General features: G+C 44.1%; 1 protein-coding gene across 1 annotated transcript in view; it reads left to right on the top strand.

Moving 5' to 3' along the window:
- The window catches only part of RPL35 (ribosomal protein L35), a 28,213-nt gene extending 10,065 nt beyond the window's left edge, over positions 1-18,148 (top strand). Inside the window, exons 2-4 of the mRNA XM_018571966.1 lie at positions 3,127-3,263; positions 11,293-11,374; positions 17,966-18,148. Of these exons, the coding sequence (XP_018427468.1) occupies positions 3,127-3,263; positions 11,293-11,374; positions 17,966-18,115 (369 nt within the window). The 3' untranslated portion in view covers positions 18,116-18,148. The remainder of the gene's footprint in view (positions 1-3,126; positions 3,264-11,292; positions 11,375-17,965) is intronic.
- The last annotated feature ends 6,326 nt before the right edge of the window (positions 18,149-24,474 follow it).

Raw genomic sequence — 24,474 nt, 5'->3', positions numbered from 1 at the left:
TCTCTATCTCTCTCTCTATATATATATATATCTCTATATATCTCTATATCCATCCACACCCCACACACACACGTATTGTGTGAAAAGCAGACATAGGGAACAGTAGTTTTCTCACCATCCTTGCATTGAGCCTGTGTTGATCTACCCAAAAACAAACACTTTTTTTGAGGAGCGCAACTACCTGGATTCACTTTAGTAAACACATGGGCTGAACAATAGATGTGCATATTATGTTAGGACACATACATGTCAAATTGGAGTGCGGACCGCCATCCTATGACTGGCCCTATGGGATAGAAAAGATGTTGACTTACAGTTAGGATGTGGGAAAATGTGCCCAGGGGTCTCTCGCAGGTTTCACTTCCAAGATCTATTGGTCGGGTCCTTTTTGCTGAGAGGTGAATGGCTGGGAAGGAGCTTGGCTCATTGACTGGTTTCCTCCAGTGGTAAATGTTGGCAGGTCTAAAACAAAAGATTACCAGTCATGATGGTGCTGCCGTTGCCAGTATATCATGAGGGTTACTTGGGCTACCATTGGCAGCCTCTTTGATGGTAGGTGCCAAGCTGACCAGTTTATCTAGTAAGTTCAGTGATTTGAGCCATAGATTTGGCACAAGTGTAGTTGGAGCACCTGATAAATCTTTAGAGTCCTACCTAAATTATTAAAGCTGGAGGATTGAGCAACTAGCATTTTCAGAAGGTTAACGGTAGCCCACAGCTTTCACCACATGTTTCTGTTTTAAAACTACACTGCTCAAAAAAATTAAAGGAACACTTCTTTTTTTTTTTTTTTTTTTGATCAGAGTATAACATCGTCAATTAAACTCCTGGGATATTGATCAGGTCAGTTAAGTAGCAGAGGGGGTTGTTAATCAGTTTTAGCTGCTTTGGTGTTAATGAAATTAACAGGTGCACTAGATGGGCAACAATGAGGCGACCTCCAAAACAGGAATGGTTTTACAGGTGGAGGCCACTGACATTTTTTAACTGGTGTTTGCTAGTTTTGCATTTGGCTAAAGTCAGTGTCACTACTGGTAGCATGAGGGTTTGGAGAAGCTGTGGAGAATGTTATGCTGCCTGTAACATCGTTCAGCATGACCGGTTTGGTGGTGGGTCAGTGATGGTCTATGGAGGCATATCCATGGAGGGACGCACAGACCTCTACAGGCTAGACAATGGCACCCTGACTGCCATTAGGTTTCGGTATGAAATCCTTGGACCCGTTATCAGACCCTAAGCTGGTGCAGTGGGTCCTGGGTTCCTCCTGGTGCACGACAATGTCCGACCTCATGTGGTGAGTATGCAGCCAGTTCCTTGAGGATGAAGGAATTTATACCATTGAATGGCCCCCACGCTCGCCGGACCTGAATCCAATAGAACACTTGGGACATTATGTCTCGGTCCATCCAATGCCGCCAGGTTGCACCTCAGTCTGTTCAGTGATGCCCTGGTCCAGATCTGGGGGCCATACAAATTACTAAGTACAGTACCATTTTGAGTTGCAATGAAATTTCAGCACGATGGACTAGCGTGCTGCATCATTTATTCACTTTGATTTTTGGGTGTTGAATTCAGCCCTCTAGGTTGATAATTTGTAATTTCTCTCAAACGATGTGGCATCCTTTTGTTCCAAACAGATTATCCAGTTCAGTATACAGTACATATCCAGCATCATATTTTTCCCCATTTGAGATCTGATGTGTTTTTCATTCAATTTTTTTTAGCAGTGTATAAGAAATAGGGATGTTCAGATACCAAGTACAGTACTCGGAGCTGATAAAGTATCTCTACTTGTACCAAGACTAGACTAGAGAAAAATTCAAAGTTAGTAGGCAGCTGTCATTTTTAACCACTTAAAGACAAGGGTGTTTCCCTCTTCCTGGCACGGCTATATTTCAGTATTCAGAGCTGCAGTACTTTGACTGAAATGTATTCCGTCATGCAACGCTGTACTGAAATTAATTTTATACCATTTTTTTGGGGACTGATAGAGCTTTCTTTTGGTGGTATTTATGCACCACTGGGGTTTTTATTTTTTACTATATAACAAAAAAAAGTACCTTTTTTTATTTTTTTTAAAAAAAAAAACCTTTTCTCTCCCGTTCATTGAAGGACACAGGGCAACAGATCGTAGATCCTGTATGGTAGGGTATATCTCCTCCTGCAGAAGAAGGACGCTAGGCACATAACAAAAGACAGACAGCCTGCTGACAAGTCTCCAGTTTTTTGCCTAGCGTCAGGATTAAGGAGCTAAAAAAATTTGCTCTGGAAGATTTTATTCTTTTTCTCCATTTTTTTTTTTCCGCTGTATGTTAAAGCAAGTTTCACCAGGGCGACACGCTGGATGTTTGTAGATCCTTGTCTCTCCTGCGTGACCGATGAGCGCATGCAGTCTCTCTCACTGTTGGTCGGCTGCGACGCTTGGTTCCTCTCGACGCCTATGGGGTGCATATGACGGGGGGTCCTGGCCTACCTGCCGCAACACTCCACACAGGCTGGTGGCGCCGCGACTACGTCGGGGGGCAGTTTGTCTGCCGCTCCCCCGCACGTCCTGACTGAGGATCATCAATTCCTGGAGTCGGGCTGTTTCCCTGCGGGGCTATGTATGTGGTGGCGGTGACTGTTGAGGGGATCGTGACATCTTGTGGTATGATGCTGGGCTGCACTGTTTCTGTGTCGGCTGCATCTCCTGGCTGCCTTTTCCCTCCTGCCTCTTGGTGTTTGGTCTGGCTGGGCCTGTAGGTGGCAGGGGGTGTCCTGCTGCTATCGCAGAGTGTACGGGCTCGGCTACGGCCGTTCGTATATAAAATTCATTTCAGTACAGCGTTGCATGACGGAATGAATGTCAGTCAAAGTACTGCAGCGCTGAACAGGAAGGGGGGTGTAACACCGGACTTTAAGTGGTTAAAGCAAAAGCTGATTTGGTTGGTTTTATTGCCTTTTTTTTTTTTAAATCTTAAAGTTCCCTGCTGTAAAGAAAATGTTAGTGAAGCTGTTCTGAAACATGTAAACCTGTTCAACTGGTTCTGTGTAAAAAGCCTGGCAATTGTAATCACTACATTCAGACATGCAAGAGCAAGTTTAAAAAGCAAAGATGTGTAATGCTAACTATTTTTTGTTTAATAGGCTAAAATTAAGGCCCGAGACCTGCGCGGTAAGAAGAAGGAAGAGCTGTTAAAGCAGTTGGATGACCTCAAGGTAGAACTGTCACAGCTCAGAGTTGCTAAGGTGACAGGAGGAGCTGCTTCTAAGCTGTCCAAAATGTGAGTATGTTTTACTAATTTATTTAGTACAGACATTCTGTTCACCGTACAGAGATTGGCAAACCATTTCTCATCAGTACAAGGTTGCTAGCCCAAATGAATTGTATGTGTACCCTTTTATAATGGCTTTTGAAGTCTAAATTTTAAAAAGAGGAGTTTGTTTGGAAAATATATATCCATAGGCTTCTGTTCATGTGTCAATCAAAAGGGAATGCGTGTAAGATTTCCTTGTTCCTTGATCTCCTTATTTTGTAATTTATGTACATGGAGGCAGCTATATTTGCCGTTTGGTGCACCTGTGCCCAGGCAATGGACGTTACCTTTTTATATTTTCTTAACAGGCAGTAAGTGTTAAAACAAGCCATGATAGACCTCTAGTTAAATGTACTGTAAAGTAATTCATTCTTGAAGATCAAAGCAGGGACTCTAAAATTCTGCTTTTGCTGGTTTCCAAACACTTAGTTTGTTTGTAGGCTGGCAGGCTGCCAAGTTTCTGTTTCCATAGAAAATGGACAGGAGCTGTCATTTCAGTACTTCTGTTGTGAAATCTGAAGATTTGTTTCTCCACAATGACAGTAGCTATCAAGAGTAGAGGTGCACCGAAATGAAAATTTCAAAACCCGAAATGAAAAAGTCAGGCCAAAACAAAGTTGTGCTTTTTTTTTTTTTTCTAACCTTTTAAAAAAAATTTACATTTTTTTATTTGGTAAATGTTTAAAAAAAAAAATATTTTTTATTAAATATTTTTACTTTTAGGGGCTTCAGGGAAACAGACCCCTTTTATAAAATGGAAAAAGAGATTGAGGACTCTGTTCTCAATCTCTTTTTCTGCAGCCCCTGTTTATAAATGAACAGAAATCCTCTATAGCGAGTTTTCCTGTTCATTCATAACTTGTGGATATAGTATGTTGACTGTATCCGCAATCATGAATGAACAGGAAGTGATGTAGCTCACTTCCCATTCATTCATAATTGGGGACATGGTAAACATACTCTGTCGTCAATTTACAAACAGTCAGTGATCGTTGATTGCTTGTACCGCTCTCCTTCCTGGATCAGCTATCACAGGAGGCTGAACAAGTGGTGTGGCGAGCAGATCTCGATCTCTGACAGCTGTCTCCGCCCCCACACCGCTGCTCTCCTGTCACAGGAGGCTGGGCGGTGCGGGTATGACTGTTTCTCTCCTCCCCACTAGACGCTGTGCTGTCAGAGCAGATGTAGACTTTGATTACAGATCTTACCTGTTACCTCGGATCCATCTTCCTCCACCTGGGGTCCCTTGGTTTCGGGTGCTATGGTGTTGAGGGACACTTAGTCTGGGTAGTGAGCAGCATATTTATGGCTCTAACTAGAATCAACAGCTGCTTGCAGTAACCTATTAGCGACAAAAAAGTTAGCTTCCACTTTTCATTCAGATCAGTACTGGAGGGTTTTAGGCCTGCTGCTTCTATTTGTACTACCCAGGTTGGCCCTGTGGGGTCCTTAGGGGTGTCCAAACAGAAGGATCTTGGTGAACCACGTCCTTCTCATACTTTTTCCTCATCAGAGGAGCTTTGTACCCAGGATGATGTTTCAGGTACTTCCAGGTATAAGTTCTTTGGATGACGTGGATGACTTGCTGGCTGCCATTTATAGTACGTTAGAGATTCATGAGGAACGTGTTAAGTTGTCTAGACACGATCTTATGCATGAGGGTTTACAGGTTAAAAAAAAACCTAGAGCGTTTCCTGAACATAAGATTCTATCTGAAGCTATTCTCAAATAATGGGCGGACCCTGAGAGCCTCAGATCAAGTAATCTAAAACGCAGGTTTCCGTTTGACGATGACCCCGCTTTGCTTTGAACAAAACTCCAAAGCTGGATGCTCCTTTTGGCTAAAGTGTCCAAGAAGTCAGATTTGGCCTTTGAGGACACTGGTGTTCTCAAGGACCCTATGGATAAGAAAATAGGTTTTATTGAAGAGGGCTTGGGATTCTTCTTTATTAAATTTGAAGCCCGCTCAGGCTACTAGTGTGGCTAGAAACTTGGGAGTTTTGGCTCTCACAGTTGGTTACATTTACTTGCAGGAACCCCAAGAGAACAGCTCTTTGAGTCACTACCAATGCTTTTTAAAGCTGTTGGATACTTTGTGGACGCCTCAGATGAATTGGTGAAGATGACAGCCAGGCCCTCTGCTTTCATTAACTCTTTTCGCAGGACCTTCTGGTTAAAAGCCTGGGAAGGGGACGCTGCTTCCAAATTAAGGTTATGTAACCTCCCCTTTTCAAGAGATTTGCTTTTTGGGGCATAGATAGAAACCATTCTGGAAAGAACTGCAGACAAAAAGAAGGCATTTCCAGAGAAGCCCTTTCGTAGGGTTTTTTTTTTTCGAGGCCCAAGGAATAGACCTCAGGAAAACGAGGATAAGCCCAAAAAACATTTGACAGGGCAGGGGTAGAGCGGGTATTCCTTTGAACCCTCCCTCCCAACCCCCAAAGCTGCGATGACTGTCTACTTCTGGTGGGAGGAAGACTGGGGGACTTCCTTCCTCAGTGGATGAAGGAAACCTCCAATCTAAAGGTTGGAATTCAACAATGTGCCTCCCACGCGTTTTCTTGTCACGCACCTTCAAAAACATTCAGAGAAAGCAACGGCTCTTTGTCTGTTGTTGAGGGAACTGGTAGATCAAAGGGTTATCTCCCAAATCCCAGTACAGGAAGAGCAGCAGGGGTTTTTACTCCCGCATCTTTTTAGTATAAGAAGCCTTCTGGGAAGTTTCGGTGAATACTAAACTTAAAGCCTCTGAATGTTGTGATAAAATAGAAGAGGTTCAGAATGGAGTAAATTTTCTCGATCAGAACCGTTCTGCAACCAGGGGCTTACATGGCTACTCAGGATTTTGAGGGATGCTTACCTGCATATCCCTATTCACCCAACTTTCCAGGAGTTTCTGTGCTTCGCAGTGAAGATAGGACCGGTTTTTCACCATTACCAGTTCAGGGCTCTCCCGTTTGCTCTATCCTCGGCTGCTTGCATTTTTTCAAAGGTATGGGGGGAGGCCCTGGTACCCTTGAGACTGCAGGGAGTCCACATCATCCCCTATTTGGGCGACATCTTAATGTCTGCAACCTCGGCCAGTCATTTGGAAAAGATTTAGTGGTAACTCGCAGGTGATTGCAAGATCTGTAGTGGATTTTAAATCTTCCAAAGTCCAATCTAATGCCATCCAAGTCACCTGGGTTATATTTTGGATACGGTGAAACCAGACTTTCTTCCTCAGGAAAAGATTGTGAAGGCTTCTTCAACGGTCAGTCGCCTTCAGAGCAGTCATCGTGGATCCTTAAGGGAGATGTCAGTGCTGGGGCTCACGACTGCTTGTTTGCCTGCCGTGGGCTCGTTTTCATCAGAGACCTTTTGCAACAATTTTTTCTGAGAAAGTGGAATCGAGCCCTGGACAGTCTAGACTCTCCGATTTCCTCTTCCCCCCCCCCTCAGTAAAGACAAGTCTGCTGGTGGCGAACTCAGACACAGCTTGTCTTTTTCAGGCTTCCAAAAAAAGGATGCAAGTTCTTGGGGGCGGGGAGCTCATTCAGAAGAGTTGGATCAGGGTCACAGGTCTCTAAGAGAGTCAAGAATGTCCTCCAACTGGAGGGAATTGAAGGCAATTGCAAATGCAATCAAAATTTTCCGGGACGGGTTGAAGGGACATCATCTCTTGATATTCACAGACAACATTACTTTAGTGGTTTATTTGAACAGGCAGGGGGGGCACAAGAAGTTTACCTCCTGCAGATTCTAGCCAGGGAAATATTTTTCTGCGCATAGGTGAACCTTGCCTCCTTGGCGTCAGTGCACCTAAAGGGAACCCGCAATTTCATGGTGGATTACCTGAGTCATCAGATATTGCAAGACGAGTGGGTTTTGAACAAGGAGATATTTTTTTCCCTCCTGGTGGAAAAGTGGGGTCCTCCAGTGGTGGATCTCTTTGCTTCACAAGAGTACAAAACTGCAGCTGTTTTTCTACCTGCATACAGGACACTCCACCTTGGCGGTGGATGCTCTGTCAAACCCATGGCATTTTCCTCCGTGTTAAGAGCTAATGGTCTTTCCAGTAAGGTCATTGATACGCTTCTTTTTAGTCGTAAGCCAGTAACGCGTAAGGTTTGGAAACCGTTTAACTCATGGAGAACTATGGGTAACAGATTCTGGGATTCCAGCCATCTTAATTTCCTTCAAGAAGGAGCAGGTAAGGGTTTGGCGCTTAGTACTCTTAAGGTACAACAGTATCAGCACTCTATTTTTCTTCTGGTGTCTCTGGCCGTGGATCTGTTTATAGCTAGATTTTTTAAGGCCCTCAGAAGGATCCGGCCTGTGGCAATGAGAAGAGTTCCTCAGTGGGATTTGTCTATGGTACTACAGGGGCTCACAGGTCCTCCCTTTGAACCTTTGCAAGAATCCTCACTCAAATCTTACGTTAAAGACAATTTTTCTTATTGCCATAACTTCAGCCCGTACGATAAGTGATCCAAGCGATGTCTGTCAGAGAGCCATTCTTATTGATTTGAGGATCGGGTAATCCTTAGGACAGATCCTGCCTTTTTGCCAAAGGTATCGTCAAATTTCCATAAAGTACAGGAGATTGTCCTACCTACTTTTTGTTCTAATCCAGCTGGTACTAAGGAGTTGACATTCAGCTGTTTGGATGTTAGATGTTGTCTGCTTCATTACTTGCAGGTAGCTAAGGAATTTCGGAAATGTGAGTCGCTATTCTATTCTCAGGAAGATCTAGAGGGGAGCAGGCCTCTAAATCCTCTTTAGATAGACAGGCTATTTTGTAAGCTTATTCTGTTTTGAATATGCCTCCTCCTTCCTTCCAAGCAATGCTTTGCTGATGACAAGGCAATCCTAGTGTGCATTGCTTTGCCAAACTGAACTAATTTTGCCATTTCAAAGCAGGAAGTGAATGCTCGGTTAGTGTATTTAAAAATCACAGCATTTTACACCTGACATGTCAGTTATTATTATTCCTCCTACATATAGGGATGCATTGGTAGAAGGTTTGATCTTTTGAGTGTAAAGGTCTGCTTGCCCAGAATATGTAAATGCTTTAGTATACAGGTTACTTTAAGGTGCATGTCCACTTTTTGCAGTAAAATTGAGAAACCGGCAAACTTTTCCTATTCACACAGCACACCAAAAATTGGAAACAAAAATGTTGCTTCTTTTGTAGCAGGGTTAGAAGTGTGCCGTAATAGGCAAGTTTCTTCTTAAACAGATGGCAATGTGCAGCTAAGGAGATGGACTGAAAGACAAAGTAGTCTGAAAAAACAAATTTTAGCCATTACATTTTTGTAGAGTTATAATACTATTTAATGTTAGGAACAGCACGCATGTGAAAAAAGGTGAGTCACACCTAGCATTTAAAGGGTTAAAATAGGGATGCATAGATACCGAGTATTTGGGCGAGTACTCGCCCAAATGCTCCCAATACTTATCCCGATATCGGAACCTCGGGTATCAGGAAGCCCGGCTTCCTGATTGACCGTGGAAGCCAGCTCCATACTCCCTGGTCACCAGGAAGCATGGAGCTGGCTTCCCAGCCACATCAGGAAGCCGGACGGCATGTAATGACTTGCCCCCCGGCTTCCTGATTGGCTAAAAAGCTGGCTCCATGCTTCCTCGTCACCTGGTGGCTAATCGGGAAGCCGTATTAGTGGAGGTGCACCAAAATAGAAATTTAAAAACCGAAATAAAAAAAACTTGTCAGGCCGAAACCAAAAATGTTTGTTTTTTTCATAAACTTTTTTTTTTATTCATTTTTTTATTAAATATTTGTATTTTATACTTTACCTTTAGGGGCTTTGGGGAAATATTGGGTCTAAACAGACCCCTGATATTTCCTTTATGTTTACTATAACTACAACTATGAATGAACAGGAGGTGATTTAGCTCACTTCCCATTCATTCATAATTGAGGATATAGTCAACATACCATGTCCTCAATTATCTACAAACACTCAGCGATTGCCGAGTGTTTGTACTCGCTCTCCTCTCTGACACGCTGTCACAGGAGGCTGAGCGAGTGGAGCAGGGAGGAGAGCTCAGCCTCCTGTGACAGCGCGGGCCGTCTCCGCCCCCACACCGCTCTTCCGGACTGTGATTGGCGGCAATTTCAAAACTGCATGATCATTTCAAATCATACCAACCCCACACCTTGCTGTCCCTCCTGCGTTCCTGGACCAGCTTTGTGGGTGTCCCCCGTGAACATCCATCTGCTGATCTCCCCGCTGAATGGAGCTGGAAGCAGCGCTGATTGCATCACTTCAGCTGTCATCCCCCGTCTAGAGAATGTAAACGTGTCGGGGGCGCCTACGTACGAAAATGGTGAATGCGCTACACGTGTTTGGTATCACTGTGTGCTAGAGTGAGCAATAATAATGATGACCTGTACAGGCTTAAGTGTATGGACAATTTTACTCGGCATAACCTCATCTTTTTATATTTTACAAAAACATTGGGTTTTGTGTCTATGTTCACAAAAATTAACTAAGTATAATTTTTTTTTTGCATACATCTACTAGCAAGCAGACCTATGCAAAACATTAAAAAAATATAAAGCTTACCAAACAAGTTATTACTTGCGTCTCTACCGATCTCTCCCGCCCGAAGATCTGAAGATTGAGTAGCCGGATCATGGGACGGGCGCATGCGCAGTAGAAATCTTCGGCCGGGAGAAGTGGAGAGACACTGGGTAAGTCAATGCATGCGGCCCGGCAGCATGCATGACCACAGACACCGTGGGACACAAGACACAGCAGTCAGCGCTGGATCAGAAATACCAGCGCTGGAGGGACTCCTGAAATCTACTGGAAAGATAATAGGATCAAGAAGCATCATTTGAGTCCTTAAAGGAGGAGATGTGGGTTCGGCATGGCACTTTGACCTCAGGCAGCCGCTCTTGTTTAAAAAAAAAATGAAATGCCCTGTATCAGCCCTGGTACCGATACTAGTATCGATATTGGGAATCCATAACGGAAACACATACAGATCTGGTGTGGAGAGTCTGAATTAGTCCTTAAAGTTTATTTTAAAGGAAGGGGCTATGGGACATTATGTTGACTCTAACCCTGTCTGGACTGTGCTGGAAGAGTTCATTATCCCTTGTAAACCAGTTAAGAGAACTATGGGGCAAGTGGTTTTCCCCATAGTTCTCTTTAGGGTCATGAGAGGACATATACTTACCTCCTCCTGTGACCCAAAGCTCAGTATATAGCAGGCTATTGTGGCCTGGCTCTACCCATCTAGAGGCAGGGCCATGTGTGCCCGCCCCCTCCCCCATTCGTTCCTCCACTCAGCGCAGGAGGATCGCAGAGGGGAGGAGGGAATCCCTGCGGGGAGCGGTGATTGACGGTCACCGCTCACTGCAGGGAGACTATCGGGAAGTGAGCCGATCAGTTACATGTTTCTGCTCACTTCCTGATCAATAAAGCTGACCTGTGACAGCTTCTTCGTCACAGGTCGGCTCGAAGTATGAGGATGAGTAGAAATCACTCGCTTCCACAGTTCTCCTTTTAAATACTTTCTGTCCTAGCAGAGGGTTATAGACTTTGAAGCATTGTATGTTATTGAGAATTGGTTTAGTCTGTCTGTTTGACCATCCTACTTTCAAACTGCTCAAGAGTAGCTTGAAATCTGCACGTATGCCTTCACTAAAATATCTAAATGGTAAGAAAAATATTATTTTGATTTGGGTATACTTTGTGAATAGGAATATAAAATATAGTGGGGTTTTCTCAAAAGTGCAACAGCACTGTAATGCATGAACCCACTAAGATTTATTTCCACAATTTGGCTATAATATGATCCTATTAGAGAAGATCAGAGACTGCCTGTCAATGCAGGGCCTCTTGGAGCTCATGTGGAAAGCTTGAAAAATGATACCAGTAAATCTAGCAGACCTCTTCTGTGATAAGTCTGGTTTAGGCATACCACAAGACTTGGATACCTCTGCTACTTTAATCTTAACTAGAATGTGTTTGTTTTTTTACAGCCGTGTTGTTCGCAAATCGATCGCCAGAGTTCTGACTGTGATCAACCAGACACAAAAAGAAAACTTGAGGAAATTTTACAAAGTGAGTAAAATTTTTCTTACAACATAAATTCTTCTCCAGTGGAGCTTTAGACCTTTTTTGTTTAGTTGGGGCAGGTCCTGGACCAGACTGTTGAAACTCCACATTAGCTGCTCCCTGGCTGCTGCAGGTATTTGGACAGTGGGAAGCATCTAAGTGTTTTGCCTTAAGAAGGGACCTATACGGTTCCGAAACATTGCAGCACGATGTGACCATTCTTTTGTCAAAGAACATTGACTGAAATTCTCATTGGAGTGCGAGTGACTTTTCTACTACATGCTACTGATCTGCAGAGGCATCTACTGTCATCTCAGCACCCACCCATTATCTTGGGTTATATGCGGTCAGGAGTGCGTTTGGAGCGACTTGAATTATATTAGGCCTCATTCACACCTATATTTCAGGTGCATTAGGGATTCCTGTGTCACAAACATGCACCTGCACAGGAATCCCTAATCTGGCAATGATGTTATCATTAAACATTTTGTACATCAAAATCATGTCCCCTCTTAATTGCCTCACTTCCATTGTGAGTTTAAATTTAGCAATCTTTGTCTCATACCTTTTTGGTCTTCCAGCCCCTTCATTAGTTTTGTTGCCATTCTCTGGACTCTCTCCAGCTCAATCACATGCTTTCTGTGGGTTGATGACAAAAATGTAATTGCATACGCAAGATAAGACCGAACCAGTGATCTATAGAGCAGGAAAATTACTGCTTTTTCTCTAGAGTACATTCCCTTTTTAATGCCTGACCGCACTCTTAGCGTTGTTAGCTAGCGTTGTTCGCTATAGCCTGGCATTGCATACTATTTTTCAATCTGAAGTCAACTTTGGCCCCAAATCTTTTTCAGTTCTGGACTTCCCTAATGGAGTACCCATTTAATGTGTATTCCACTTTTTTTTTATTTCACTTTATTTTTAACCCCAAAAGTAGGGATGCACCGATACTAGTATTCGTGCCAATACTGAGTATTTGGGTGAGTACTTCTACTCGCCCATATGTTCCCGATGCCTATCTCAACACCGCAACTTCCAGTATCGGGAAGCCTTGCGTCGAGTCATTACCTTGTCACTCGGCAATGACTTGCCGTCTGGCTTCCTGATTGGCCAGAAGGCCGGCTCCATGCCTCATCACCTGGTGAGGAGGGAGCATGGAGATTGCTTCCCGGCTAATCTGGATGCAAGGAGGCTAGTCATTACGTGTCGCCCGGCTTCCTCAATGGGGAAAACAATTATCAGTTCTTGATACTGAAAAAAACGGTATTGGTGCATCCCTACCCAAAATGCATTACTTTACATTTTTCAACAATAAACCATCTGTCATGTAGTTTCCCACTCCCCTGTTTTATCCAGGTCATCCTATATTGTTATGATGTCTTACTAGAAGCCTTATGTGGCAAGGAACCCTATTCGGTCATTAACCAGGTGGTCCTGAAGTCTTAACACCTCCTTTTCAAGGGACCCTAATCTCTTTTACCCTACCAAAGAAATGTTCCTGTCATTGTATCTGACCCCAGTTCAGCAGGAGATATATCTCCATTGTTTGGAAGTTTGCCAGTCTTTCTGCTATGACTGCTGTTTTTGAAAAACATGATTATTCCAATTGGGCCCAGAAAGGGCTCCCTGGCTTATGGTCACAAGAATAGTATTCCCCCTTTTTCCCATCAATGCTCGCTCCACCAAGGTTTTCAACACTTCTTGGGCATTTTGGTACAGTGGGGCAAAAAAGTATTTACTCAGCCACCAATTGTGCAAGTTCTCCCACTTAAAAAGATGAGAGAGGCCTGTAATTGGCATCATAGGTAGACCTCAACTATGAGAGACAAAATGAGAAAACAAATCCAGACATCACATTGGCTGATTTGGAACAAATTTATTTGCAAATTATGGTGGAAAATAAGTATTTGGTCACCTACAAACAAGCAAGAATTCTGGCTCTCACAGACCTGTACCTTCTTCTTTAAGAGGCTCCTCGGTCCTGCACTCATTACCTGTATCAATGGCACCTGTTTGAACTTGTTATCAGTATAAAAGACACCTGTCCCCAACCTCAAACAGTCACACTCCAAACTCCACTATGGTGAAGACCAAAGAGCTGTCGAAGGACACCAGAAACAAAATTGTAGACCTGCACCAGGCTGGGAAGACAATCTGCAATAGGCAAGTAGCTTGGTGTGAACAAATTTAACTGTGGGAGCAATAATTAGAAAATGGAAGACATACAAGACCACTGATAATCTCCCTCGATCTGGGGCTCCACACAAGATCTGACCCCGTGGGGTCAAAATGATCACAAGAACGGTGAGCAAAAATCCCAGGACCACACGGGGGGACCTAGTGAATGACCTGCAGAGAGCTGGGACCAACGTAACAAAGGCTACCATCAGTAACACACTACGCCGCCAGGGACTCAGATCCTGCAGTGCCAGACGTGTCCCCCTGCTTAAGCCAGTACATGTCCGGGCCCGTCTGAAGTTTGCTAGAGAGCATTTGGATGATCCAGAAGAGGATTGGGAGAATGTCATATGGTCAGATGAAACCAAAATAGAACTATTTGGTAGAAACACAACTCGTCGTGTTTGGAGGAGAGAGAATGCTGAGTTGCATCCAAAGAACACCATACCTACTGTGAAGCATGGGGGTGGCAACATCATGCTTTGGGGCTGTTTCTCTGCAAAGGGACCAGGACGACTGATCCGTGTACAGGACAGAATGAATGGGGCCATGTATCGTGAGATTTTGAGTGCAAACCTCCTTCCATCAGCAAGGGCATTGAAGATGAAACGTGGCTGGGTCTTTCAACATGACAATGATCCCAAACATACCGCCCGGGCAACGAAGGAGTGGCTTCGTAAGAAGCATTTCAAGGTCCTGGAGTGGCCTAGCCAGTCTCCAGATCTCAACCCCATAGAAAACCTTTGGAGGGAGTTGAAAGTCCGTGTTGCCCAGCGACAGCCCCAAAACATCACTGCTCTAGAGGAGATCTGCATGGAGGAATGGGCCAACATACCAGCAACAGTGTGTGCCAACCTTGTGAAGACGTACAGGACACGTTTGACCTCTGTCATTGCCAACAAAGGATATATAACAAAGTATTGAGATGACCTTTTGATATTGACCAAATTATTATTATTTTCCACCATAATTTGCAAATTTGTTCCAAATCAGCCAATGTGATTTGTCTGGATTTGTTTTCTCATTTTGTGTCTCATAGTTGAGGTCTACCTATGATGCCAATTACAGGCCTCATCTTTTTAAGTGGGAGAACTTGCACAATTGGTGGCTGGCTAAATACTTTTTTGCCCAACTGTATAAGGTCTCTATCCTAGATTTGTAATGCTGCCATTCATTTGTTCCTGCCTCTTCTAGTGCCAGCTTTGGGGGGAGGAGATTACAGTTTACCAGTTTGTAAGTTACAGAAGGCTGAGCAGGGCAGTGCGGGGGAGAGCTCAGCCTCCTGACGGCTCACTGCTCCCCGCTCTCCATCCTGACTCTCTGCCTGTCACAGGAAAGAGCAAAGCGGTTCGGGATGAGAGCAGCAGGCGCCAGGGGTGACAGACCAGTGGGGAGGAGAGAAGCAGTCAGGATGCACTGAGTTTTTGGGAGCACTTTCGGCTGTTATGGTACTTTCAGCATTTTGCCCAAAGTACCATTTTCAACCGAAGTTTCAGCACATCCCTAATAAGTCGCAAGAACAAAGATGCATAGGAGTAAAACTCTGTTTACTCCTAATAGTGGTGCAAACGCGTTCATAAATTCCCATTTGTGTTTCCAATAAAAGAACTGACTGATTTGAGCCAACAGTAAGGAAAAGTTCCCAACTGCTTCATTCAACCTGTCCCTAAAAAGCCCAAATGATTGTATTCATGTCATGTGATTCCTGATTGCAGTCCCTTGAATTCATAATCTGTTTACTGGTTTTATTAAAAGGTCTGATGCCTTCCCTGTTAAAGGAGGACTATGGGGTTAAGGCTTTTCCCCATAGTTCTCCTTAGGCTAACGGGAGGACACAAACTAGCGTCCTCCCGTCACCCTAGGCTCAGTATACCGCGAGCTGTAGCTCGCGGTATACTGAGACGCCTGCTGCTCGCGGTATACTGAGACGCTGAAGCTGATCCTGACAATTGTGCCGGCATCTGTCCAGCTGCGTGACTGACAGCTGGCCCTGCCTATCTAGAGGCAGAGCCAGATGTACCCTCCCCCGTCCGTTCCGCCAACCAGCACTGGCGGGGAGGGGGGAATCTAGCCCCTCCCCTGTCACGGCAGAGAGCCGTGACAGGATCGAGAGGTGAGCGAACGCCGGTATGTGTTCGCTCACCTCCCGATCTACTGAGCCGGCCTGTCTCATTGTCACAGGTTGGCTAGAACTGAGGTGAGTGAAAAGCACTCGCCTCATAGTTCTCCTTTAAGACACTTCCATTTAAATTTATGGAATGTTCTTGCTTTCAATATGTAGAACAAACAATTCAAAGTGAATCTGTGCCTAGATAATGCACACTGTAGTATTTACAATACTGAACAAGCAATTACAATACTAATTCATCTCTGAAAATTATCTTCACAATGCTTATATAAAGTTCACAAAACAGGCTTTTTTTTTTTCTTTGAAAACCGAATCTTGGCAGTCCACCAGCCCTCTAATATAAACTAGTAAGTGTTTCCAAGCTGTTAGAAATGTCCTGTAACCTATTTTGAGCCTGATCTTTGTGACTCAAAGATGATATGTAGTGGGAATATCATAGAGATGGAAGAGATGGAAGGGGTTTGGGAGCAGACAAGGCATACGGGTTTATCTTGTAGTTCTACCAGAAAGGAAGAAAAAAATAACGGGAACATTTTTAATGTCCATAGTCTGGGCATAGGTGTACTTTCCTAGCATAATCTGACCTAATTTTATGTATTTCCACTTTTCCAGACAAATTTGAAAAAATCTTTTTGTGCTTCTGCTTGTGTAGCATACAAAGTGACTTTTTTAACCCCTTCATGACTGAGGCCTTCATCTTTTGATGAAAAACCTCTTTTTCACCCATGTTATATTCCACATTTTAGGCCTGAAAATGACTTAAAACCCCCAAACATTATATATTTTCTGAATGCCAAGACCCTATAGAATAAAATGGTGGTAGTTGCGAATTTTTATGTTGCGCAATATTAGCACAACTCCTTATTAAACCCCAAAATTTAGTGACAAATTTAATTGCCCCAAAACACAACAAAATACAATTTTTTTTAATGAAATATAAAAGATGAGGTTACAGTAAAACGATACCCAACATGCCCAGGTTACAAATTGCGTGCGTCCGTGAAACGGTGAAAAACTGCAGTACCCCAAAAAGTCCATAGACGCTTTAAAAGCCCCCACAGGTCATCAATTTAGAGATGCCCTAGAATTATTAAATGAAAAATAATTACACAGCGCTAATTAAATTAAAATTAGAATGCATTGCTCCCACTCCGGCGTGCTCGGCGATACTCAACATGTGTAGCGCGTTTGTCTGTTTCATACGTAGGAGCACCCAACGCATGTTTACGTGGCGACACGGGGGCGGGGGACTTTTAAATTTTTTTTTTTATTAGATTTATTTTATTTTTAAAACTTTTTTTTTTTTTTTACTTGGGGGGGGGTGTAAGCCCCCCCATGTGATAGCAGATGGTGGTGACAGGTACTCTAAGGTGATGCTGGGGGTCCAAAAGACCCCCAGTGTCACCTTTACACAAGTGACACAGCAAAAAAATTACAAAAACATACTTCCTGCAGATGTTTTCTTCTAAATCTGCATCTCAATAACCGCAGTGAGGATCAACAAAAATCTCTCTCTCCACTTCAAGTATAAATGCGATTTAGGTACTAGCATTTATAGGTAAAAAATGTAATTTCAGCTTATCCAATTTTTTAATGTTTAACTATAACCACTTTTGTATACTACAATATGGCAGGTACTCCTAGCATGGGTTAAAGAGCTGTATAATCAGTAGTAGCAATTGGTAGCATTTTCAACAGCAACAGATCAAAACTACAATGCTAGCAACTTGTTTTTATAACGTTTGCTCCTTGCACAGTCTTCATTACTGCAATAAACTACCATCCCCACTGATGCCAAAGACTGATTGGGATCAGTTGCCCTGCATTGTGAGGTGACTATGTAATACCCCATGTCTGGAAGTACTGGGGCTTGATTGGGTCAAAGTGCAGGTTTGCCATAAAGTTTAACTAGACCCAGAAATGTTAATTAAAAATATTTCAGTTTACCAGTTCTTGGGTGTGGTGGTTGTGTAATGAAGCTGACCAAATGCAGACATGTTTTGTTTGCAGGATTATTGGGTAAAAATTAAATAAGCCTAAAAAAATGCAGGCACTTCATGTAAGAACTGGCTAGCTGCCATGTATAACTTTTGTTTAGATGCATTTTAAGTGAAGCCTTGTACTAAATTACAACGGCATGGCTCATGGTTATCATTTTTGCCTTTATAGCATTTGCTGTAATGAAGAAAAATGGTTAACTTGGCATAATGTTTGAGGCTTGCTTGTTCAAGTTTTGCGTATTTTATTGCGATTTGTGTTTTTACTATTAGTATGCCTTACCTTTTTAACAGGGCAAGAAGTACAAGCCTTTGGATTTGAGGCCAAAGAAGACCAGGGCTCTCAGGCGCCGGCTGAACAAGCATGAGGAGTCTTTGAGGACTAAAAAGCAGCAAAGAAGGGAACGTCTCTACTCTGTGCGCAAGTTTGCTGTCAAAGCATAAGTCTCATGTGTTAAATAAAATGTGTTACTTATTCTTTTGTGTCCTGTCTTATTGGTGCTGTTGAACTTGTAAAGGTAAAAATACTTAAATTGTGTGTTTTTTTTTTTTTTTTTTTTTTTTTTTTTAAAGAATGTGATACTTAACATTCACATATGAACTTACACCTGTACTAGCTTTGTAAGAACTCGGGTAAACCAGCTGGTTTTAGGGTTTGGGACAATTAGGCTTGGATGAAACCCATGCAAACACATGTGAACTTAATTGAGGCAAATTGTGTATGTGTGTTTAATCGTCGGGTCTTTTCTGCCCGTGCGTGCCCGCTAGGGGGCGCGCGAGCAGAAAAAAATTGCGGTCTGTAGACGGCAACCCGCAGATGTAGCAGTGCCGTCCGTCTGTTTTTTTACTACGGGCGGACGGCAAGAGGTTAAACTCTGGACCCTCATATTGAAAGTATTGTGATACAATCATAAGTGGATGCACTATCCCTAGTCATCTTCCAGGACAGCACAAGAGTGGCTTCACCCACCTAAATGGTAAACACAAGCTTTACAAACCAATACAATGCCAGAACCCTGCTAACCTCAGTTGTGTTTTTGACCTAGAAGGATCAACTACACATGGTGCTAGTAGGCAGGACAAAACTGTTCTCTCAGGACATTGGTGATAGGAAAGGTGTTTGGAGTTCTTTTTTTTTTTTTGGGTGGGGGAATGTTTCTGGTAAAACAATTTTTCTAGAGGTGTGTTTTTTAAGGACAGAATGAAAACGGCTGGAGAAGCTGAGGTTTGATGTGGCAGGCAATCAGAGCACAAAACATTGTCAGTCTGCAGGCCTACCTTTTTTTTTTTTTCCCCCTTTTGCCAGCTCCACTCCACTCATATTTGGATGACCTATTTTGAGAGTTCAGGTAGTGGCAGACTTGAATATGGCACTTTGTCAACGAGAGACGATGGGATGTATCATCAACATGGAAACATTATAATATAGTGGCCTAGGCTATGACATACATTCCAAAGTGCGAAATATATTTTTGCCCACCTAAAAGCTACAGATAAAATTTAGACCCTTTGCCAACATTCTCCGCTCCATGCTGAAGATCTGGAATAAGGCTCCTTGGACTTATGAACTCTTCAATATGAGCTGTGCAGTGGGCACAAAGCTATTTAAAGGGTTTCTAAACCCTCAGTTTTTTTGCATATATCTACTGCTAGCAAGCAGTAGATATATGCAAAAAGTTTAAAAAACAAACAAACTTTAAAAGCAGTTTAAACGTACCCGTCTTGGCTGCGTGCTACCGTCCGAAAATCTGAGAAATGCTCAGGCGGCCGCAAATCATCTTGGGGCAGGCGCATGCGCAGTTCGGATTTTCGCCTGAGACGCAAGGTAAGTATATGGACGCATGCAGACACTGTGGGACAGGAAGTGGCAGCAAGGACAGGAGTCAGCGCTGGATCGGAGACCTGCAGCAGCGCTGGAGAGAAGGCTGAAAAGGACAGGAAAGGGGAAGATCGGATTAAGAGACCTCATTTAACCAGTTGACATCCGGGGTGTTAATGATGGGCTAGCGGATCCCGGGATTAAAGGTGAGGGGGGAGATGGCGGCACTCGCAAGGAGGGGGGGCGCTCCGAAATTCGCGCCATACAACCGATCGGCGGCTATAGAGCCGCTGATCGGTTGTATGTGAAACAGCCGTTAACGACTGTAGTAACGAGCGGGTCTTTCCTGCCCGGGCGCGCGCGCAAGCAGTAAAAAAAAATGCCGTCTGGATGCGAGTCTGCCGTCCGTCCGTTTTTTCTTAACCGGCGGACGGCAAGAGGTTAAGGTAAGTGTTTTAATTGACATTGAGGGTGGGAAAAAAGTTTTTCACTGTAATGTCACTTTAAGACTTAATAATTTTCTTTTGGCAAAATGGGATGGGTATGGCTACAACATGCTGCTTGGGTGGAAGAACACTCAAACCTGTCTTGAGGACAAATATGGCTTCCCACCAACGCAACATTGATGCAATGGGCAGCCCATTTAGACCTTTTGGTCACCCATAGAAAATGGAGCGAAGAGTGGTCAGTTCAAGTCTTTGCATTGAACAAGGGAGCTCCTAGCTTTAGGGAAGCTCTCATATAATTTCTTCAAATTACCCAGAAGGTCTGGCTATTTTCAGACAATGCTATGTATATGCTGTAATAGGGCTTCCAAAGGGTCTTTGCGAAATGTCTTGCCAGTGACCGTGTACAGGAGTTGGTGGTAGACCCTATGCCAGAATCTCCTCACCTTGGGACAAGCCCACCAAATGTGATGGACCGACCCTCTCCACCCGGCAACCCCTAAAGCAATTTGGTGAGTAGGACGGGATAGCTTTGGAGATCCTGAGGGGCACCAGATACCACCTGAAGAGCAATTTATAGTTTGCCTCTATTGCTTGGACATTTGCTGAGCTTTGAGAGGTTGTTGCCCATATCTGGGACCAGGTGTCAGAGAGCAGCCCAGATCTCGTAGGAGGGGAGAGGAGTATGTAAATGATCAAGTAACTATATATAGGGTTGATATAGTCCCTGTGCTAGTGGTATCATTGAGTAGGAATTTCTCGAATGGAGTAAGGGGAGGGAGGGTCTTAATGTGCCCAAATGAGTCAGTAAAAAGTGTTTAATTTGCAAAAATTGTAAGATGTGTCTAGGAGTCAAATGGTGTTTGGCTTGGAGCGTCGGGAAAGGCGTAACTCCAGTCTCTGAGCAAAAGTCTTTAATTAAACTCAAGGAGTTGGTATGCTAATGTTTCATGGCATCAGGGTTGGAGTAGCCAGGTAAGAACAATGGAAAGTCAGGAAATCAACAGCACTCAGTAGTAAAGATAAATATGTCCCTTTTATTGGACAGAAAGCTTCAGACATCCAAATAAACCGACTTTTCGGGGCCGCACAGGGTCCCTTCCTCAAGGCAGAAAGATGTGACCGTACGAACAATGGGTTCCCATGAATGGACATCAGAGGCATATGCGGAGACACCCAGCCTGAGGGGCGCCTCAGTCCATCCCAAAATTTCAAGGTGTGTGCAAGAATAGGGTTATTTAGAGTCCTAAATAGGGTTATTAGAGACCCAAAGTGGCATTTCGCTCTTCCAGAACCAATATACTAGAGGAGCCAATTGGGCAGCTTAATAGTATTTTTGAAAGAAGGGAAGTCCCAGACCTCCCTTCATCTTGTTCCGGTAAAGAACTAGTTGAGACCCTTGGGAATGATCCTTTCCATATGAACGAAGTATGCGTCGTTGGAATTGCCTAAGACGAAAGGTAGGAATGGTCGACGGGGAGGACTCTTGCGTGATAGAGGAATTCAGGCTGCCGTGTCATTTGGACCGCTGTGACTCTTCCGAGCCATGAGGGGATATTTTTCCCATGAGGACAGTAGGGATTCCATATGAGAAAATAGTTTGGGGTAGTTGGCTTGATACCATTGGGCATAGGAAGAGGTGAGGTGTATCTCTAGGTAGGGCAACTCGAAGTTCACCCACCGGTAGGGGAATGAGTTTTGTAGTGAGGAGCGCAAGGAAGGGGTATGGGAGACATCAAGTGCTTTGGATTTTTCCATGTTGACATAAAGACCTGAGAGGTTACTGAACAGCTGTAGTAGTGGCTGGAGATTTGGGAGAGAAATCAATGGTTCAGTAAGGATCAGCAGCTCATCGTCTGCGAATAAACTAATTTTGTGATGGTATCCCGCTACTTCTATACCTTTTTAATGTCTGTATGTTGCCGTATTGCCTGAGCTAGGGGCTCGATGGCTAAGGCAAAGAGAAGGGGTGAAAGAGGGCAGCCTTGCCTAGTCCCTCTAGTGATCTCAAATGTGCGTGAGTGAAAACCTTGGTACCAAACATAAGACGTGGGTTTTAGAGTACAACGCCCCTATCCAGTGCATAAAGTAGGATCCAAATCCCCATCTAGTGAGGGTATAATTCAAGTATTCCCACCCGACTGGGCTTTTTTTTTCTTCTTCACAGTTCGTAGAGAAAGAGGAGATCATGAAATGACCTGTTCATGACCAGGATGAACCCGGAACTAGGGAAGTTTATCCCTGTAGAAGACCACAATGGGAGCCAGCCATGGAAGTTCCTCATGGAGTGATTCTGATTGTGGTTTGGCAGTCTCCAGGGTTGAGTGTGTGTCCGCCTTGGGTTCTACTGCCTCTGCCAGATTTAATAAACCAGGAACTGGTGCTGCACCCGATAGCGTTGGTGACTCTGATAGTTGATGCACTATCGTCAAGTAGAAAGGCTACTAATGCTATTTATGAAAGTATGCAAAACCTACTAGAAACAAAAGATCCCTTTTAGTATTCTAGTCTCTGTACTAAAGTTCCTTCAAAAAGGGGCAGGGAAACACTTGTAAGTGCAAATAGCAGCTCTGTCATCCTGTTTAGGGGTTAGATTAACCGAAGAGCCTCGCATCAAGAGATTTTAAAAATCGTAGACAAGTCAGCATCCCAGGGTAAATTTTTGCAGTGGGACGTCGCTGTAGTCCTTTTGAGCTTTGCGACAACCTCCTTTTGAGCATCTAGAGCAGGGGTAGCCAAACTCATGCCCTCTAGCTGTGGTGAAATTACAAATCCCATTATGCATCCCTCTCCGAAAGTAATGTATGTGCCTGTGAGAATCTTGCAATGCCAAATGTGGCAATGCCTCATGGGATTTGTAGTTCAGCCACAGCTGGAGGGCTGGAGTTTGGCTACCCCTGATTTAGAGGGTTGCTTGGCCAGCAATATTACACTGGAAACTGTTCTGCTTGTGGCCCTTACCTTCACTATGAAAGTAAGTGAGATTCAAGCTTTGTGTATAGACAAAATTCTTTAAATATATTAATAGTAAAAAAAAAATAGGGTCTGAGCATGTAGGCCCCTTTAAAAGATAACTCAGAGTTGGTAACTGGGGACAAAGAAGGCAAATCTAGTAAATACTTTCTTCAGCTCTGTGCACACCAAGGAACACGATGTAACTTAAGTCCATAATGGGGATGGCAGTGCCATAGCCTCTACTGAACCACAATGGCTGACTATTGATATGGTCCAGAAACTGTTAGACAAAATTATGGTGAACAAAGCACCTGGACCAGATGGCTTACACTCGCATGTCCTCAAAGAATTGAGCTGTGTAATTTCAAAGCCATTGCATTTAATTTTTAGAGACTCTCTAATGACTGGCTTGGTACCACCGATGGATTGGCGCAAAGCCAATGTGGTCTTTTGGAAGGAATTAGACCTGTAAGCTTAACTTTAATAGTTGGGAAGATGCTTAAAGGTTTGATCAAGGATCACATGCAATTGTTTTTGCTTGAAAATAAAATAAGCGATAGTCAGCACGGATTCACAAAGTTGTAAAAAAAAACTACTTTCTTTTTATGAGGAAGTGAGTGATCAATTGGGCAGAGGAATGGCTGTGGATATAGTATACTTGGACTTTGCAAAAGCGTTTAACACAGTTCCCCACATACAACTAATGTATAATTTAAGGCCAGTAGGTATAGAGCATATGTGTCAAACTCAAGGCCCGCGATGTAATTATCTTTTGGCCGCATGATAATATTTAATTATCATTAGATCTGGCCCGCCGGTATATTGCCCACACTCAGGGCCATAGGAAGCGCGACTCGGCCTCACTTGCCTCGTGCAGAGGCTGCGTGGGGGCGCAGCAAGGACCCTGGTATTCCGCCAGTTTGGGGGGGTGCGCATTGGCCGGCGATCTTCATGGGACTGAGGAGCCGGAGAGCTGCCGCCTGCCAGAGGACTGCATTACCCAGCTGGCAGCGGCACAGCGCTAGAAAGGGAGGTGTGGCCGTGAGGTGACTGAGGGGGGTCCCGAGGTCCAGTCCAGACGACGTGAGGTGCTCCCTGGCGGGAATCAGGATCCAACACAGACGACAGAGCCGGGAGAGCTGCAGCCTTCAGGTACTGTGCTGTGACACTGGCAGCCTCTGAAATGCACTGGAACACAACCCAGCCGGCCCAGTTTGTTGTAGGACGGGAGGGGGCGTGGCGGTGCATTGAAATCAATAGCACTGCAGCCATGCCCATGGCCCGCAGTGTGATCGCTGGCACCCAAAGGTGTGGCACATCTGTGCATGCGTTCCGGTCCAGTGCTATCTGCAAAAATACTGCATGCGCTACTTTTTGCAGATTGCACTGAACCAGAACGTAGAACTAATGTGCCACACATTTGGGTCCCGGCGATCGCACTGTGGGCGGGCTATGTGGCTGCGGTGCCATTGACTTCAATGCTCCGCCATGCTCCCTCCTGCCCCAAAACAAAGTGACCTGGCCGGGTTGCGTTCCAATGCGTTCTTTATGGTGTGACTATGCCCTCAGGCTCAAGCACTGCC

Source organism: Nanorana parkeri, unplaced genomic scaffold (genome assembly GCF_000935625.1).
Source record: "Nanorana parkeri isolate BGI_ZX_2015 unplaced genomic scaffold, ASM93562v1 scaffold1881, whole genome shotgun sequence".
Classification (NCBI taxonomy): domain Eukaryota; kingdom Metazoa; phylum Chordata; class Amphibia; order Anura; family Dicroglossidae; genus Nanorana; species Nanorana parkeri.
Note: the sequence above shows the minus strand (reverse complement) of the source record. Positions and strands in the feature narration are given on the sequence as shown.